The sequence below is a fragment of the Peromyscus leucopus genome, chromosome 1 (assembly GCF_004664715.2).
Source record: "Peromyscus leucopus breed LL Stock chromosome 1, UCI_PerLeu_2.1, whole genome shotgun sequence".
Lineage (NCBI taxonomy): Eukaryota > Metazoa > Chordata > Mammalia > Rodentia > Cricetidae > Peromyscus > Peromyscus leucopus.
Window position 1 is genome coordinate 97,304,627 of NC_051063.1, and position 18,260 is coordinate 97,322,886.

The following is an 18,260-nucleotide window of genomic DNA, read 5'->3' on the forward strand; positions in this document are numbered from 1 at the left end:
TTTAATAACCAATTCTAAACAGAGCCAAACCAGGTTCCTGCTTCATGTCTCATACAGACAGCTAGATGCCGCAAAACGCAGGTTTGAACACTGGCGGGTTCCTGGCGTGTATGTTTGACCAGCAGTATGGCGGAAATAAAGCGTCTGCCAGGGGCGCATTACGCTATGTGGTAGATTTAGTCTTTAATAGTATTAAAAAAAAAAAAAAAAAAAAAAAAAAGAGGTTTCTGGGCTACACGCTGCTTTGATAAAAGCGTAGACCTACTATTTCTGAGACTTGATGAATCCCAGAGCTGGAGAAAACATACCAACCGCCATGTTGAAAAGCTGAAGGGGGCGGAGCCAGCAGCCACAGTGCCATTTCAGGCTTACAAGGCTGCAGTTTAAAGCAATAGGCTCACAAAAAGACTGATTAAGTTAAAATCGTTTACAATGTGTGTAAAATATACGTAGGCTTGAAAGAGACAAAAATAAATAAATAAATATAAAAAGCCACGTAGAGATGAATATTACACAGACAATCTGGATTGTGTTGTCTTTGGGATTTTTAACTGCAAAAAAACATTTGATCAAAAAAGATGTTGAATTAAACAAATATATATATTTTAAAGGTACCTTGACTTCAAAATTTGGATTTAAGGATATGTGGCTTTGGAAAAGAGGTTCTGCTTTTGTTTCCACAGAAAGTCAGAGGCTATGGATTTGTTCCAGATTAAGATACATCAAGTTTCACCAGCCAAGACCCCCTGAAAGGTCTCCAATGACACCATGGCCCAGATAATCTAACATCCAGAGCAGTTTCAAGGCAACTAGTTCACACAATTCAGCCTCTCGGACTACTCCATAGGCCTAAAATTTTCTTTGCGTCCCCATAAGATACAGCGCCCCCCTCCAGCAGGAAGTAGTAAGAGATGCTACACCCAAATTCCCAAATATACCAAGCTGGCTTTAGAGGTGGAATTGGCTCACTCCCCCCTCTAAACCCAGACATATTGCTTAAAAAAAAAAATGGTTAAGAGATTCTTGTGTCCCAAATCAGAAGAGCTCTCTGGTGTGGGACAGAGAAAAACCAATATTTTTATTTAAAACAGGTTGATTATAAATGTGATCTCTTTCTAAAAAAGAAAAGGGGATATGATATAGATATATAGGAGGATATAGAGATGATAAGATAAAAGGGTAGATTAATGAACCTATTTTTAAAGAACAACTTGTTTAAAATGTTTTACATTGGTATAGATTTTAGTTTGTGTTTAAAATGTTTTACATTGGTATAAATTTTAGTTTATTGATACAAACTTGAAGTTAATTTTGTTATTATATATATATATTTCTATTCTTGTTTGAGGTATTCTGTTTAACTCATTTAAAATTGTAATGGATAATTAAAAATAGATTAATAATTAGTCATCTATGATAATCATATTTGTAGCCATGTTAGTTAAGTCTTCTAGGTATACATAGATATATTTCAGATAGATAGGTAATCTTCAAACACTTCATAGACCTAGAGAATATGGCATTTAAATAACTTAGAATTCTGTTGACGTGAGACACAATTGCTCCTGACTGCACCAATTTGATCCAGAGAGAATGTTGGGATTCTAAGACATTTCCATGTGGAAGTTTGTCTTCTTGGCACAAAATGGCCTACTGGGCAAAGAACTGCCCTTGCCTTGACAGCTGACAGTATGAATACAATGCTGTCCTTTGTGGACAAGCGAGACACAAAGAAAGTGACCACTGTACTCTGCCAAGACAGGGTAAGATGGTCTTTCAGAATTCCTGCTGCTGAAAATGGTCTGTCAGATACTCTAGGCCTGTAGCCAATTTGAATACACCAACAATGCTGACAAACATTAGGTGACTGTCCAGGCTGCCAGCTTTCTTGGTCTACTCTTACAAGATTCCCGAAAGTTGCTTGCATCCATCTACCATTTCTCGGGTACCATTATGTTCCTTCTCAGGTCTTTGATGTGGTTAAAGACTAGATAGTTGTAATTTCCTCAGTTATGATAAAAGATAAGTTAGATATAAAACCTTAAACTCACAAATATAAGATAGATAGAACATCTTCTTTAATATTGTAACTGTAATTCTTGCTCGATAATTGTTTTGTTATATGTAATTATACTATGTTAAAGTTAAAACCTTCCTTTTCATAAAAAGAAGAAAAGGGGAAGTGCTGTGGATATCACTCTATATAAATAAAACACTGATGGCCAGTGACTAGGCAGGAAGTATAGGCGGGACAAGGAGAGAGGAGAATTGGGGAAACAGGAAGAAAGGGGAGAGACACTGCAGCCACCGCCAGGACAAGCAGCATGTAAAGACACCGGTAAGCCACCAGCCATGTGGCAAGGTATAGATTTATAAAAATGGGTTAATTTAAGATAAAAGAATAGTTAGCAAGAAGCCTGCCACGGCCATACAGTTTATAAGTGATATAAGCATCTGAGTGATTATTTTATATATAGATTGTAGGACTGCGGGGCTTGGTGGAACCTGGAGAGAAGCCCTCCAGCAACAAGGGGTAATGAAATATGTGAGGGTTACGCCTTCATGAACAGATCGATGACTTTCATGGAAATGGGTCAGTTATGTCAGGGGTGGGTTTCTAATAAAAGCATGAGCTCAGCCTTCATTCCTTTTCTCTCTCGGGCAGTTCCCTTGCCTTCTGCCTTCTACCACGGGATGAAGCAGAAGACGGCCCTTATCAGATATTACATCCTTGATACTGGAATTTTCTGATTGTTTAAAATGGTGAGAAATTTCTTTACTTTATGAATCGCCCAGTCTCAAATGCTCTGTTACAGTAGCACAAAATTGACTAAAACATCCCTATTTTCATACTTTCACAGGAAAATAAGACAGATTTTCCTAGTGCATTTATGGTCTCTATGCTTCCCTCTTTCGGTTTATTTCCCCCACAAAAAAAGAATAGTTCTCTGACTAAAGAGTTGAAGGAATTCACTGTTTCTCTCCACCATTGCCCTTTTTCTGAATGGTGGCTCCCTCCTTGGGGAAATCTTTCTGAGAACAGTCTACCTCTGCAGAGTGACGTCTGCAGTCAGATACTAAGTTCAATTTGCTGTTGTGTTTGGGGTAGTGTGTGTGACGGACAATGTTTATGACCCTAACATAGCTTCAGATCAAGCCATCTTCTCAAGTCAGTATACCATAGAGTTAATGTTTTCATCTCCATCGGTATGAACTATTCACCCCACCCAACCCTGTGTCTACACCCCAGTTCCTGGATCCTGTCAATGTGTCACTTCACACATGGATCAAGGACTTTACAGGTGCAACTGAAGCAAACCAGGAGATGCTTAGAGAGTTGTGATTAGCGATTTGTTGGTCTAAAGAAAGAGAGAAAGGCCATGAGTTTGGGAATGCCATAGAACTCTGACAGAACATTGGGCAGGCATATAAAGCAAGCTATACAAGAAAAAAAACAAAAACAAAAACAAACAAACAAACAAAATCTAAGACACCCATAGATACAAAAGCACACACATACATACACATACCCCTCTCAAAGTAGTGGAACTGAAGGGAGCCTTTGGAGCTCAGAACCTTTGTGGTACAAGCAAGTGGATGTTTGGCCTGTAAGTCACTGCCAAATTCTCCATGGGCTATAGTTTTATTATTTTTATTTGTAATTTTATTTTATTTATTTTTTTGTAGTTTTAATTATATATATGTAGGTACATCTATGTGAGGCTTTGCACATGTGAGTGCAGTACCTTCAGAGGTCAGAAGAGGGCAGTAGATCTCTAGGTAGCTGTTAGTGTGCCTTGGGTGCCGGGAACTGAAGTCAAGTCCAGTGCGAGAGCAGTGTATACTCTCAACTGCTGAGCCATCGCTTCAGGCTCCTAAGGTCTTAGCCTCACTGGCCCACTTGAGAGAAGAGGACCCGTCTTTAAGCCTGAGCAAGGGTGAGAAGGGGTGGAAGACCACTGTATAAAGCCAGTAGAAAACAACCTCAGCCAATCAATCTTAAAATCAGTCTTAAAACTTGGGTTTGAAACCAGAATAAGAACACACACAATGATTCAGTATTCATGCAAAATATCCATAATTTGAGGGGCCAAAGCCCCTCATATAAGGGCTGAGACAATTTTCAGTTTAGAGTGCTTGCCCAGCATGCATGATGCCCTGGCTTCAATCTCTAGCATCACAAAAAAAAAAAAAATAGATGAATAAAAAGTCCACCATCTTCTAGGAGTTCAAGGATTGCTGAGATCTAGAGGACAAAAAATAATCACCAACAAGAGGGAAAATACACACTCACAAGTTAATGTAATATGTGTTGCTCTGATTGGTTGAGAAGTAAAGCTGCATTGGCCTATGGCAGGGGAGGATGGAGCCAGACAAGAAAATCCGAGAGATAAGAGGAAGAGAAAGGAGAGGCAGAGAGACGCCAGTCGCCACTGAAAGAACAACATGCCGGCAGACCGGTAAGCCATGGAACACATGGCAAAACATAGATTAATAGCAATAGGTTTAATTTAAGATATAAGAACTAGCTAGCAAAAAGCCTGCCATAGGCCATGCAACTAGTAATTAATATTAAGCCTCTGAGTGGTTATTTTATAAGCTGCAGGATGTGGGTGGGAGAGATTCATCCTGACCACAGGGCTGGGCAAAACCAGAGAAAACTTCCAACTATAGTGCCCATAAGTGCACATGAAATGTTAGTGACCAGAAGCAGTGGTATAGGCTATCCGTCATGCAAGCATCAGTAAACTTCACCAAGTAAGTGGTACAGGTCACTACAACCAAATGAACTATAGAAATCAATTTAAAATATATATAATTGTTTCTGTTTGAAAGTGAGATTGTAAAACAGAAGATACAACTAAGAAAGTAAGAAAATGAAGTTATCAAAGAAATTAAATAGAGACAGAAAAATATAGTATGTAGTACAGAGCTATCACCATGTACATATGTAACGATTCACAGAATAACATACACAACCAAGCACACACAATACATGGCAACTGATTGATAAAACCAAAAGTAGCTAGTTCAGAGTAGTAACAGAAAGATGATCTCTGGCAAGACTGATCCAAATATAAAAAAGGCACTGACGGTATTAAGAATAAAAACAGAGCCCGGAGAGACGGCTCAGTCAGCAAAGCGCTTGCTGCGCAAGCATAAGGACCTGAATTTGAGCCTCAGTGCACACATGAAAGCCATGTGTGGTATCACGTGCCTGTGTTTACAGCGCCGGGGAGTCAGAGGCAGGAGGATCCCTGGGGCTTGGGGCCAAGCAGCTTTGCCCAACAGCAAGCCCAAGGCCTCAGTGAAGGAGCTCATCTCAAAAAGAAAGGTGGGGGCTGAGGATGTGGTTCAACTGGTAAAATGCCGGCCACGCAAGAATGAGGACCTGAGTTTGGATCCTCAGTACACACATAAAGAGCCAGACGTGGCAGTCACACCTACAATCCCAGCACTTGGAGGAGACAAAATGAACCTATAAGCTTGCTACCCTGCTAGTCCAGTCAACTGGAGCTCCAGGCTTAGTGTCTCAAAGATTAAGCTTACAAGCAACAAAAGACACTGATGTCATACGCTGTTCCCTACATAAATGTGAACCCACATATATATGCATACACACATATAGCACATACAAATATACACATGTGCTCAGAAAGACCTAAGATTAACCTCTGACCTATGCTTACATAGACACGTGTACATACACTTGTACATGTGTATGCACTTGTACCTGCATGTGTGCATTCACATGTGCACATGCACACACACAAATAAAAACAAATGTGATGGACAAAATATAATAACCATCTATCTGCCAGCAAAATTTAAGACTTCAGTAAAATGAACATATTCCTAGAAAACTGTAAGTTGCCAAAAGTTAATCAACTAAAACCTAAATATCCATAACCAATAACAATAACAACAACTACAACTACAACCACCCTTCCAACAGGAAACCATAGGCCTGAAGTTCCAGGCAGGTCTATCCTATCCTATCTCCAACCACAGCAATGTTTAAGAACAATCCCTGACTTATCCAAACTCTCAGCAACAGAAAATGAGACCACACTATAGTGTAAAGTGGACTCTGCCAGCTGGGAAAACATACACTGTTGGCTGCCAAACAACAGATGCCACAATGGAGCATTCTGACACCTTTACACTAAAGGCAGCCACTGACACGTCAGTCAGTCCCCAGAAACCTCTAACTGTACTCTACCTCTCCCTGTAAAAGAAGGTGGTATGGGGTAGCAAGATGGCTCAGCAGGTAAAGGTACTTGCCACCAAAACTAAAGAGTGGAGTTTGATACTCAGAACCCATACTGTGGAAGGAGAGAACCAACTTCCACAGTTGTCCTCTCATCTCCACATGTATGCATACCATGTGCACACATGTACATATACATACAAACACACACAAAAAATGATTTTTAAAACTTTGTATGCATGTATGTATATATTTATTTTACTTAGAGACAGTATCTCCCTGTATCTGGCCTCAAACTCACAATCCTTCTGCCTCAGCCTCCTACATACTAGACATGTGCTACCATATACCCAGCTTGCAAATTTCTCCTGAACAAAGCTGTTACAGGGCTCTCAACATAAATCCTGAATGGGAAACAGGCAGTAGATGTGGTGTGCTGTTACTGATGACTGGTTATGCTGATGTACCTCAGAAGAGCAGACAAGACCAGTTAATAAGTTCTGGGACGACAGCCACATCCTCAGCCACAACCCCCACAGCTGATACTCAAGGGCCAAAGGAACTATCTGTCTTGACCAGAACTTTTCCACCCCCATGAAATCTTTGTTTTATTCCTTCATCCAAAGCCAGACACTAATCAGGGCTGGCAGAAGGCCCAGAAGATGGGTAACCTCTTTCTTAGCTGTCTTAAAACAGTCTTTATCCCTTATCAATAAGTACAGCTTAGAGAGAACTGCATGAATGTCCTTCTGCCAAAGCAAAGAGGAATAAGTGGCCCTCTGTGTCCTGACCATGGGACACTGGTCCTATGCCCAAAGGGGCCTGACAGAACAGCCTCTGACCCTGTGTGTCTACACAGCAAAGCCCTATGTAAACTTAGCATCCATGTCGGCTGCTTTGTGCCATCCACAGCAATGTAATTAGGCAACACATGGCTTGATTTCCAGTGCCAACCACACAATTCAATTACGGTATTATCTGCAGATGGAGTCATGGGGACTAATGAGAAGGAATATTGGATGGAAAGTTAACACCCTACTGCAAGCTGCAACAATGGTCTTTGTATTAGAAACGAATCATTAATGACACTGGTCCAAGGGTCTTTAACAGTCACCTCCTCTCTACTTCCTCTCACAAACATCTGCGATTTCCATCAAATATCTTCATGCCTATGGTATACCCATTCAGACTTCAAGAACTCAAGTTTATATGATTAACAGTCCTGCTTTTTGCTTATGGGCATTTCTTTTTGCATTTGCCAAAACCAGTTTTTGTCTTGCAAACCCCCCACTCTCACCACTGCCACTGATCACCTAGAGATGAATATCATCACCTTGAGGCTCTGTAGGGGGTGGGGATCATACTTGCTGTCAGGACAGAATTGTCCAGTAGGGCAGTCCTACTGTCCTCATCAAGTATAACAATGGCAATTCTCAGTATTATCTCTATTAACTGAACAGCAATGTGCCTTTTGATGGTGAAAGTAACATCAATACTAATATCAATGAAACAGAGATATTGTAGAACAGCCAAGCACTTACCAAGTGCCAGGCACTAAGTCCTGGTCAATATTAATTTAACCCTCGCAATAATAAAAGATAGACAGCATTGATACCACTGTTTCATTTACATGAAACTGAGCTGCAAAAGGGTTAAGCAACTGTCAAAGACACCACAGAGGAAGTAACTGGCTGAAGTGGAATTCAAACCCAAAAGCTTCGCTCTGCAGACCATACTGATAATTATACAAGTTCTAAGCTCTTTGCCCCAAGAAGTCCCACCCAACCTTCTTGAAAATGTGGGTGGTATTAGAAATCTTGAGGACACTTTTCAGTAATTATCATTCTCTTCACTAAGAATATCACAGAGGTACATGCCCTCCAGACAGTAAAGAACTCAAAGCTGAACTGCGTCATATGCTGGTATCGACTAAGTACAACTAAGAAACTATTCACAGGATTTAGCAACTACTGGTCTTCAAAAATAGTGAGTGATAGTCTTAAAAAATAAACTCATGCAAAGGTCCAAGTCAAGAAAATAAAAATAAAATTCAGTATGATGCCAGAAAGAAAACATATACAGAAACTAGTATATGCCTCCTAACCAATGAAAGGATAATTTCGTCACAATAGCAAATAAAATATGGATGTGACAGATGTTTACTAAACAGATATTATGTGTTACAGACTAGTGGAGAGCTGCCATGGGACAGGCTCTGTCCTCTTGAAACTGACATTCTGGTGCAATAAGAAGAGCAAAATACCTGCGTCGTGGTGGTACACGCCTTTAATCCCACCACTTTGGAGGCAGAGGCAGGCAGTGAGTTTGAGGCCAGCCTGGTCTACAGAGCGAGTTAAACAAACAAAAACAAAAACAAGAAGCACAGCAATATGAATGTAACAGGAGATTATACATGTGCTATAGAGAAACATAAATACAGCAGGAGAGATGGCTCAGTCCATACATAGTGTGTTTGCTTCCTCCTGCCTCCTGGTTTCCCACACAGCGATCTGAAACAGTCCTCTCTGTCATTGACACATTATATAACTGGATCCTCAAGGCTTCCCTTGGCTCAGGATCTTCAGGTAAGAATCTGGGACAGCTTTGGGGGGGATGTGGCTTAGTATAGCCTGTATGGAACATAGGAAATGCGTTTCTTTACTTTCCAGGACAAAGAGCCCTCTTTTTTATCCTATCCATAGCCCTCCATCCTGGAAGGGTGTGTCTGGACAGACTTTCTGGCTTTCTATCTGAAATAGTTATAAGAGTTTTATAGGAAGAAAAACCTAAGATTTTTCTGGGCAGGTGGATAGATGGGAATAACTATATGCAGACTGATTTTGATCCTAGCTCTACAAATTGTCTTCATGATATGAGCATCTGTTCCCTCATACTTAGGCGCGGCTAAGAACAGCTCCCATCTGAGGAGGGGGCTGTGTTACCCACATAAAGCACTTAACATTAGTGCTTGACACATAATAAGTACTATAAAACAAATGCTATTTGTCAAGACAGGGGCTTACTATGTAGTCCAGGCTGGCCTGAAATTTGCAGTGATCCTCCTGCCTCAAATGCTAGGATTACAGGTGTAAGGCTTCATATCTGGCTAAAATGTAAGCTCCTGATAAATTAAAAGAGGGACAGAACATCTTTGCCATATTGAATCTGTTCCTCAAAGGTCAAGTCTGTTTCTCACTATGGAAGCTCTGTTTCACCCATCCAGGTTTTATGGTTTCTGTTATATACAATATGCACATTCATCCATGGACTTTCCCAGGGTCTGTAAGATTGACATATTGCCCTGATTGGTCTCTGCTTTTCTTATTGCCCCCTTATAGACTGTCTCACCCACAGAGCATCCAAGTAAGCCTGAGAATGTAGCTGAAGTCACTCTTCCCATAAATCTCTAATTCTCTCCCACATCTTCATGATAATATCTGTCTGAAGTTCTCCCCATACCAGCCATGCCATAATATGATTGTCTCTTCTGCATCTGAGACTGTGTTCCTTTTCCTTCCCTGGCATATCAACTTTTAGCATATACACTGACTCTCCCCAGCCCATGACACTTTCTGTCTCCTCTCCTGGAAAGCTGTTCTCCAGATCCCCTCAGATTTCTAATAAAATGTCACCAGATCAAAAGGCCTCACCCAGTTTTATCTAACACAGGATTCCCTTTGTGATCTGTTTATATTTATTGTGTGTGTTCATGTGTCCTCTGATGCTGTCTATCTGATGTTTTGAGGCAGGATCTCTACTTGGCCTAGAACTCGCTGGTTAGGCTAGAATGACTGGCTAGTGAGTACCAGAGGCGCTCCTATCTATCTCTGCTTCCCCAGTGCTGGATTAGTAAGTCAGAACCACCACGTCTGGCTATTTTATATGGTTCTGGGGACTGAATTCTGGTCCTCATGTTTACCCCACACAAGACTATCCTCTTTAGGAAGCAGCTTATTCATCCCTCAAAGAGTCAATACTATCAAGACATCAGCTCTTGCTTGCTCTGTTGAACAGAGGTGGGGATTGAATCCAGGGTTTTGTACATGCCAGGTAAGTGCTCTGTTATTCAGCTTCATCTCTAGGTCCAATGCAATGTGAAGATCAACACAATTCCAACCATAATCCCAACAAGTTCTCTTCTGCATTTGGACAAACTGATTCTGAAGAAGAGAGAGACGGGGTAAGGGAAGGACCACTGGCTCAAGACTCAGGCTGGCCAACACAATGGTAACTAACAAAGCTGCAATGCTAACATAACAAGATCTAACTTTGAGGCTTACAGTAGAGCTACTGTAATTAATACACTGTGACACTGGTAAAGAACCATACAGAAGCCTCAAATTACACCTATGGAATTGCAGTCAATAATCTTTGACCAAGAAACAAAAGCAATACAATAGAGAAATAGTTATTATCTCATTCATCCCTCACAACCGTTCATGAATTCTGCCAGGGCAATCAATCCTCAGGCCAGGGCTCAAATGTACATCACAGACAGCCCTGTGGCTTTTATCTCAGTATATGCAAGAGCTTCTAGATGAGACTTTTTAAGTGCATTGCTAGACAACCCACCTCTTGATGATGTCTTCTCAGTAAGTTAGCACAGAACCTAACTTAGAATAAGACATCCCAAACTATGGAGACTTGGAAAAGCAGGACAATGGTCATAGCCTCTCAAGGACACCTCTGTTCACAGAGAAATTGAGAGCCTGCCAGATGACAACTCGGTTGAGTTACAGTGGAGCCTGTAACATGAGGAGGCTGTAGGATACAGACAGCCTCCCTCACCCCAGCTACGAATCCCAGAAACCTCCGTGACTCAGATGTATTTCTGCAATGGGGAGAAGCAAACAACAGGAAAGGGGCAGTATCGGATGTCCTGAGCACTTCCTGCAGTCAAGCCCCACTCAGCCATGTACCTCCTTTCTCCATCTCCTCCAGCCATACAGTTCACACCGTGGGGAGCAAAGGCCTGAAGCATGAAGCGGCATACTCTGCAAATAGGCATACCACTGAAGTGTGTCCAGTAAGGACAGAAAGAAAACCTGGAACCTTCTGGTAAAGTTTGCAATAACAACCTTGTTACAACGAGCCAAGCTTCCTGATTACTCCTGTCAAGGAATCAATCAGCCAGAACAGCCTACTGGTAGACTTCCCCAAGTATTCACAATTATACTGCAGCCTTTTTAAAGAAAGCCCCTACTGACTAATGCAAATATTTAAACCAAACACTTACAGAAAATTTAAAAAATGATAGGAGAGAAAGAATGCCGTAATCATGGTGTAAATCAAAACTGCCTGCCATCTCCTCAACACACTGACAGCTAGGGAAATGAACAGACACTGATTAGGGAACAAAGTCAGCTCAATTTCAAGCTTCAGTTCCACAGTAAGCCACGATGCACTCTGAAAATTTTACAACACAATCTATCTCATTGCACCCAAACTGCCTCGCAGTCAGGATCCAAACTCTAATAGAGCTCTACACAGCCACTGGTACACCCACCTAGGCCAATAGAGACTCCTAAACTATCATACCAGCAGAAGAGAGTTCCATAAGAAAGAGAGAGGGACATGGACATTAAACTACTTAAATGTAAACTACTTAAACATTAGTCTAACAAAGGGCCTTTCTCTATGCCAACAAAAGGAACTAGGATCTGAGATGTGGGGGATGATATATCAGTCCTAGGGACCCCTGAACTTACCTGCAATGATCCCATCCATCTGCTCTAGGGCAGCTTCCAGCACATGACTAGCATCAGAAGCCATAGCTTCTTTTGTCCTCTTAGTCTCCTCCTGCTGCTACTGAAAATTCAAATACAGAACAAAGGGAAAATTATAGAAGTTATGCATTATAGGTGCAAGACCATGAAAAAGCTTTAGATGCATCATCATATATTTCTAAATGTTTAAAACAGCAGCTTTACTGAGGTATTATTGATAAACAAAGAACTCCATATATTTAATGTGTTCTGTCTGGGCATATACAAAACCTCATGACACCATGACTAAAAGAATGGTAATAAATATAACCAGCCACTTTAAAAGTTTTATTTGTTTGTTTTGGTAGTAGGTGCAGTCATCATGGGTGAGAAAGTTACTTTTTCCACAAATGCTTAAGTGTAGAACACTGTGTTCATTGCACATACAACACACCTTCATTAAGAATCCATAAGGGGCCAGCAAGGTACCTCAACAGTACTGGCAGATTGGCATGGACCACATGGCAACCACTGCTGCTTGACAAAGTTCCAGCATTTCAACATTGCAGACCACACTTCTCCAGCACCTTTTTCTTTCATTTTTAATGATTCTCAATATTAATGCCTTTCCCTTTGGGGAATTTTGTGTTGCCTTTGGTAAAAGATAAAAATGTATACAATGGTAGCCTCTGTAAACAAAATTATTCTTTGGAAAAAAATACCCACCACCATGGAATCAGGAATTCCATTGTACCCTCCTAATTACACCAAGAACAGGAATGTTAGAGATTTACTAGACACACCTGATCCCAAGGATAAAATACCTACAGTTCAGATCCAGAACCTGAGGCCATTAAGGGCAGGAATTCAGTTAATATATGTAAAGAAATCAGAATGGTACAGTATAATGGGAAAAGAGTAAGGCATCAGGACCTTCCCTTTTACGAGTGTTATGAGGGGAACAGGCCCATAGAGTAAGATTAAGAAACTGTAATACAGTGTCTGCTCCCCAGAAGTCCTTTTCTCATTCCCTTGGGAGCTTGAGGAAAGTTCCTGCTTGATAAAGCAGGCATTCTTATCTCTAGCAAGAGGAACTTGTGGCCATTCCATCAACATTATGACTGGTGCCTATTGTCAAGGTCAATGCTAAATTCTTCTACTCGTGATCCCAAGCCACACCCCAGCTCACATGCCCTTTGTCTCTCATTTAATCCTATGTGCAACTATACAGTATAAAAGGTGTCATCTTTTCTCAATTAAAGGCTGCTGACAGTCAACCTGATTCACCCTCAAATCGTGTCTGTCTTCTCTTTCCCCCAACCTCGGCCCATGCCACCACCGCCAACTCCACACATTTTCTTTGGGATGTGACCTCCTGCTGAGCTGAAGCAGGTCTCTGGCAGCAGATCTTTCACAGGACCTGGTTTAGTTCCCAGCACCCACATAACAGCTCACAACTATCTGTAATGGTAACATTAGTTCCAGAGGACCTAATACCTTCTCCTGACCTCTGCATACATGCAGGCAAAATACCCACACACATAAAACAGAAATAAAATCTTTTTTTTTTTTTTAAATCCAGGCCAGGACCAGCAAGATAGCTTAACATGGAAAGCACTTGTTGTATAAGTCTAACAACCTTATTAGTTCCATCCCCAGAATCCATGAAGAAGTGAAAGGAGAGGACAGATTCCAAAAATTGTCTTCTGATCTACACACACATGTTGTGGCACACAAAATAAGAATAATTGTAATGGTGAACATGATAATGACTTGTAGGGGGAGGGGACCTAGCAGTGGGTATTTGGTTTCCAACATCTCCATCTCCATGCATTCTCTCTCCTGGGAAGAATACTCTTTCAACATGAATCTTGAGCATTCACGTTTTTGTAAAGAAGAGTTAACAGCCTACCCAGAGTCACCTGCAACAGCAAAATACAGTTGCTCCACCTCTCCATGCCGACAGTCAAGGCCCCAGAAGCTCTAAATACTGGGGAAGGCCCTACTACTGTCTTAGAGCCACGTGTAACCCCCACTACAGTCCTTCTTCCCTAAATGTGTGTGATCCTGGCTGAAATGCTCCAACTGTCATTTTCCTTTTTCCAAATGACCAGCGTGCCCCCTCTAGAAGGGTCACAAGTACAAAGATATGGAGAGAATGCTGTCCCAAGAGCACTGCCTCTGACTATCTCAGCTATTTACCCAGCACTATTCAAGGATAAATTCCAGCCTCTCCAGGCTAAAGACCACCTCCTAGAATACACAGCCCAGCCACTTCCTAATGCTCACTCCCTTTTCTCAGAGCCCATCACTAGAGATGATGGACTTCCTCCCTTCACTCCCATCCCTGCCCACCCAGGCAACTACTTCTGGGTCTGGAGAAGACTGCCTCTTAGAAAGACACTGAAGCTACACTGCCTTCTTGCTGCCTCCTCTATTGTTTCCTGCTTCTCACCTCCTTTGGACGACAGGAGAGGTCTTACAACAGCATTTGTCATCATAAGAAGATACTGAGCTCATGTCTGTAAACCGGGAACAAGAGTCATTGTTTGTTTGCTCATTCAGCAAAACCTACGCATGTGCCTAATGTGCATCACACTTTGAATGACCCAGGCATAGTTCCCACGCCACAGCATGAAACAGATGGTTCTGAAGGGCTCTAATCACTTCTTTTGTGACATGGACCTCTAGAGGAAATTAGGCCCCACACAGGAGTGGCTTGGGAGATGAAATAGTTAAGGAATTTAAGACCACAAAGAACTGGTCTGAGTCCAGGCCCGGATCTACCATTTAGTGTGATCACTGAGCCTTGGTTTCCTCATCTGCAAAATGAGGACAACAGCATCTAACACACAAGACTGGTGTTGGGACCAGAGAGTCGGTAAAGTCAGATTGAGCGCTCCTTGCATACAGTAAAGGTCTGATTTTGCTGTTTTGCTTTTAAATTGAGGACATAACTCTGGACATACCTTTGTCAGACCAGTTCACAAGACAAGATTTGAAGCTACAATGCAGTGGACCAGGGAGGAAGAATCCAGCCACACTCAGAGGCTGGTTCCCCTGCAGGAGGTCATGACAAGGGAAGAAGGCCATTATGCACAGGGAGGAAAAAGCAGCATTCCACAGGGCCAAGGTCCATGGAGAGTTCAGAAACAAGGGCACATGGCTGGGGTAGGGGTGGGATGGAAGAGTGGGAGGGAGGAGAGAATCTGTCTGGATTCAAGAACTACTGTACAGCTAGCTTAAGGGAGTAAGAATATTCACTTAAAGAGGAGAACAGGGGACCTGACTTCAAGGTCCTAGTACAGCGGCCACACACTCATGAGCCAGAGCTCCCATGAAGCAGGAAAGTGGTCTAGGCAGACTCCAAAGGGTGGCATTACTGGAGTCTGAAAGGGAAGTAAGCTTGGGTCCAGACAGACAAGGCAGCGGGAAAGGGGAGGTAGCAGAAACAGGGTTTGTTCAACTATAGGGACATGAAGTTTGAAATAGTTCCCTCCGGAAACCATCTCACTGCTCCTAGAAGGGAAAATGACCACAATCCTTCATGACCTATGACAAGAGCGTTGGCAAGCCAGCTTGGCACTCTTCTCCCTGTAGCTCTGGCCTTCCACTTGCTCCCCAAACACTCTAAGACCACATCCTCCTCTGTGAGTTACCATCTGCCATCCTCTCTGCTCTTGAGTTCACTCCCCAGATTTCTCCAAGGCTGGTTCACTCTCATCCTTAGGTCTCAGCTTCCAAGTACCTTCTGGAAGAGGCCTTCCCTAGACATCCCTCCTCTAAAGTACACAATTCCTAAGTATCTTATCCATCTGTGTGTTCACTTCCCATTCAGCCTCCTTCCCAATGGAACAAGGGACTCTGTCAAGCCTTATTACCCCTGTTGTCTCAGTGCCTTGCAGGGTACCTTGGCATAAGCAGTTTGTAAGTAATTACTTGTGAGAAAATGATGAATCCAGGCAGCCATCATCCCCTAAACTCTGCCAGGCTTGGCACTGGGGAGGTATTGATAACTGCTCCCATGGGCCACATGGTCTACTGGAAAAGACAGAAATATGAACAAATAATTATGGCACACTGTGAGATATATTGATAGAGGCGGATAGGCAGTATCACTGAGTCTTGACAGATGAGTAGGAGCTTTCTCAGAAGGTAAGGAGGAGAATGTTCTTTCAGACAGAGAGGGTGGTGCATGAGGCAGGGAGGCATGTAAGGGCAGGACATAGTTAGTTAAGGTCAAAATGGTTGATGAATTATGCAGAAGCAACCAGCTAGCTCTCTGTGAGTCAAAGCTTTCCACAGACTCCCATTAGCAGGATCTGGACAATTTAATAAGAGGATCCAGGGAATCACTACCTCCAGGCTCTGAATACCAGAATATAATATGTTAAATGGTCTCAGCTGGAAACAGAGTGAAGATTTTTCAGGAAAGATCTCATATTTCAGCAGGCAGGTAGGCTCCACTGATGAGTCATGGGAGGAACCAGGATAAGTCCCAGGTTGGGACCAGGATGAAAACTGATGCGGTCAGCTTGGTGAGGGACAACCCCCAAGGGGTCATATGTTCCTCTGCAACAAAGAGGCCTTAAAAGAACCACCTAGAATGTCTGCCCAGTGATGAGTTTGTACTTGGCAAACAGCAAGCGGGTGGACCCTGGGTGCACCCTGGGAGCCCACAGAAAGAGGAGCATGAGTCAAAGGTGTATCCTTGCCACAGCCCAGGAGCTAGGGCAGTGGGGCTGGGGAAGCTGCTCCAGGCAGAACTGATGAGCTCACTTCTAGACCTGCTGGATCTGAAGCAACAGCAGGACACGTGAGTAATGACAGGTTCCTGTCAGCTCTGTCACAGGGCCACTGTGAGGCATTATGGTGTCAGGTGTACAGGGGATAATATGCCACAGGTACCTCGCCCAACTGTGTGAACATGGGCAATCTTGCTGGGCAATCTCACTAATTCAGGAAAACTAGGAAGTCTCTAGCCATTCCCCTTCTGACTGCTAACAGCCATTCTCCCACTTCCTAACTGTCTAGGATAGACTTTGTGTTAGCAAAGAACACACAATGGTGCAACCTTTGCCTCTAGAATCTTGGGTTTAAAAAAAACTTCACTTCTCTTTTCACATTTGTGACATTAAATGTATATGGTCTTCCTACACTAAACTTTTCTTTAATTCTCTGTGAATTACATGAAGTATTTTATGTAATTCAAATCAATTTTAACATTACATACCAGGATATGGTCTCAGATCCCACAAGTTGAGGGCTCAGTCCCACAGGCTTACCTGCCCCCCCACACGCCAGATGTCAGTGAAAAGTTCAGGCCTCTGGGCCAACTGACTAAAACACAAGGGGTCCACAACCCCTTCCTCAGATATGATAATCTGCTAGACTGGCTCACAAAAGTTAAGATTCATATTTTGCAAAGGGTTAAATATGGAGTTAAGAGTTCTAACCCATGGGGCTCAAGAGATGGCTCAGCAGGTAAGAATGCTTACTGCTCTTGCAGATGACCTGGGTTCAGTTTCAAGCACCTATGCAGCATCTCACAACCATCTGTAAATCCAATTCCAGGAGACCTAATGCCTCTTCTGACCTTGGCAGGCTCCTGCACACACATGGTATACACATATATACCCAGGTGAACACACATATTCATACTACACACACACACACACACACACACACACACACACACACACACACGAAGTTAGTTCTAACTCGCCCTTGGTCACCAGCCTTCATTCTCTAGGCATCGTTATCATCTGCATAAACTTAGATATGATTGAAAGGGTGTTAGCATTTAGACATTACCTGGCCAGCCCCTTGGGGACCTAGCCAGTAAGTAGGCAGTGCGTCATCCTACATAGCCCCACTGCGCATGTGCCAAGCCCCCTTTAAGAGGTGGGCTCTGCCCACCTTTCTCCCTCTCTCTCTTCCCACAAGCTGCATCTGTAACTCCTTTCTTCCCCCTTTCCATCTCTTCTTTTTCCTCTCTCATTCCTCCTCTCTCCTCAACCTTTATCTCCAGAGACGCACTAAAGCAAGAAATCCACGGAATCTGCTTAAAGGGCAAAGGGATTAATAAAGGAAAACTCACAAGACAGAACAAAGGAATTGTCATAGGGTCCTGGAAAGGTGAGGCATGATCTCACGCTGTCCCAGCCACATCCAAGTCCCATGAGGTAGCAAAGAGAGAAGTCTACATGCCTCTCAGGTCTTAAGGGTAGCCCCGAGCCACGCCCCAGGGGCAGGTACTTCAGTGTCATAGGTAGGTGGGACAGTTACCTGCTACATCTCTAGGGATAGTGTTTCAAGGTCATAGACAGAACAGCTATCCACTA

General features: G+C 42.7%; 1 protein-coding gene across 1 annotated transcript in view; it reads right to left on the minus strand.

Moving 5' to 3' along the window:
• The window catches only part of LOC114685273 (liprin-beta-2-like), a 162,284-nt gene that overhangs the window by 104,876 nt on the left and 39,148 nt on the right, over nucleotides 1–18,260 (minus strand). Inside the window, 1 exon segment of the mRNA XM_037204360.1 lies at nucleotides 11,920–12,019. Within this exon segment, the coding sequence (XP_037060255.1) occupies nucleotides 11,920–11,983 (64 nt within the window). The 5' untranslated portion in view covers nucleotides 11,984–12,019.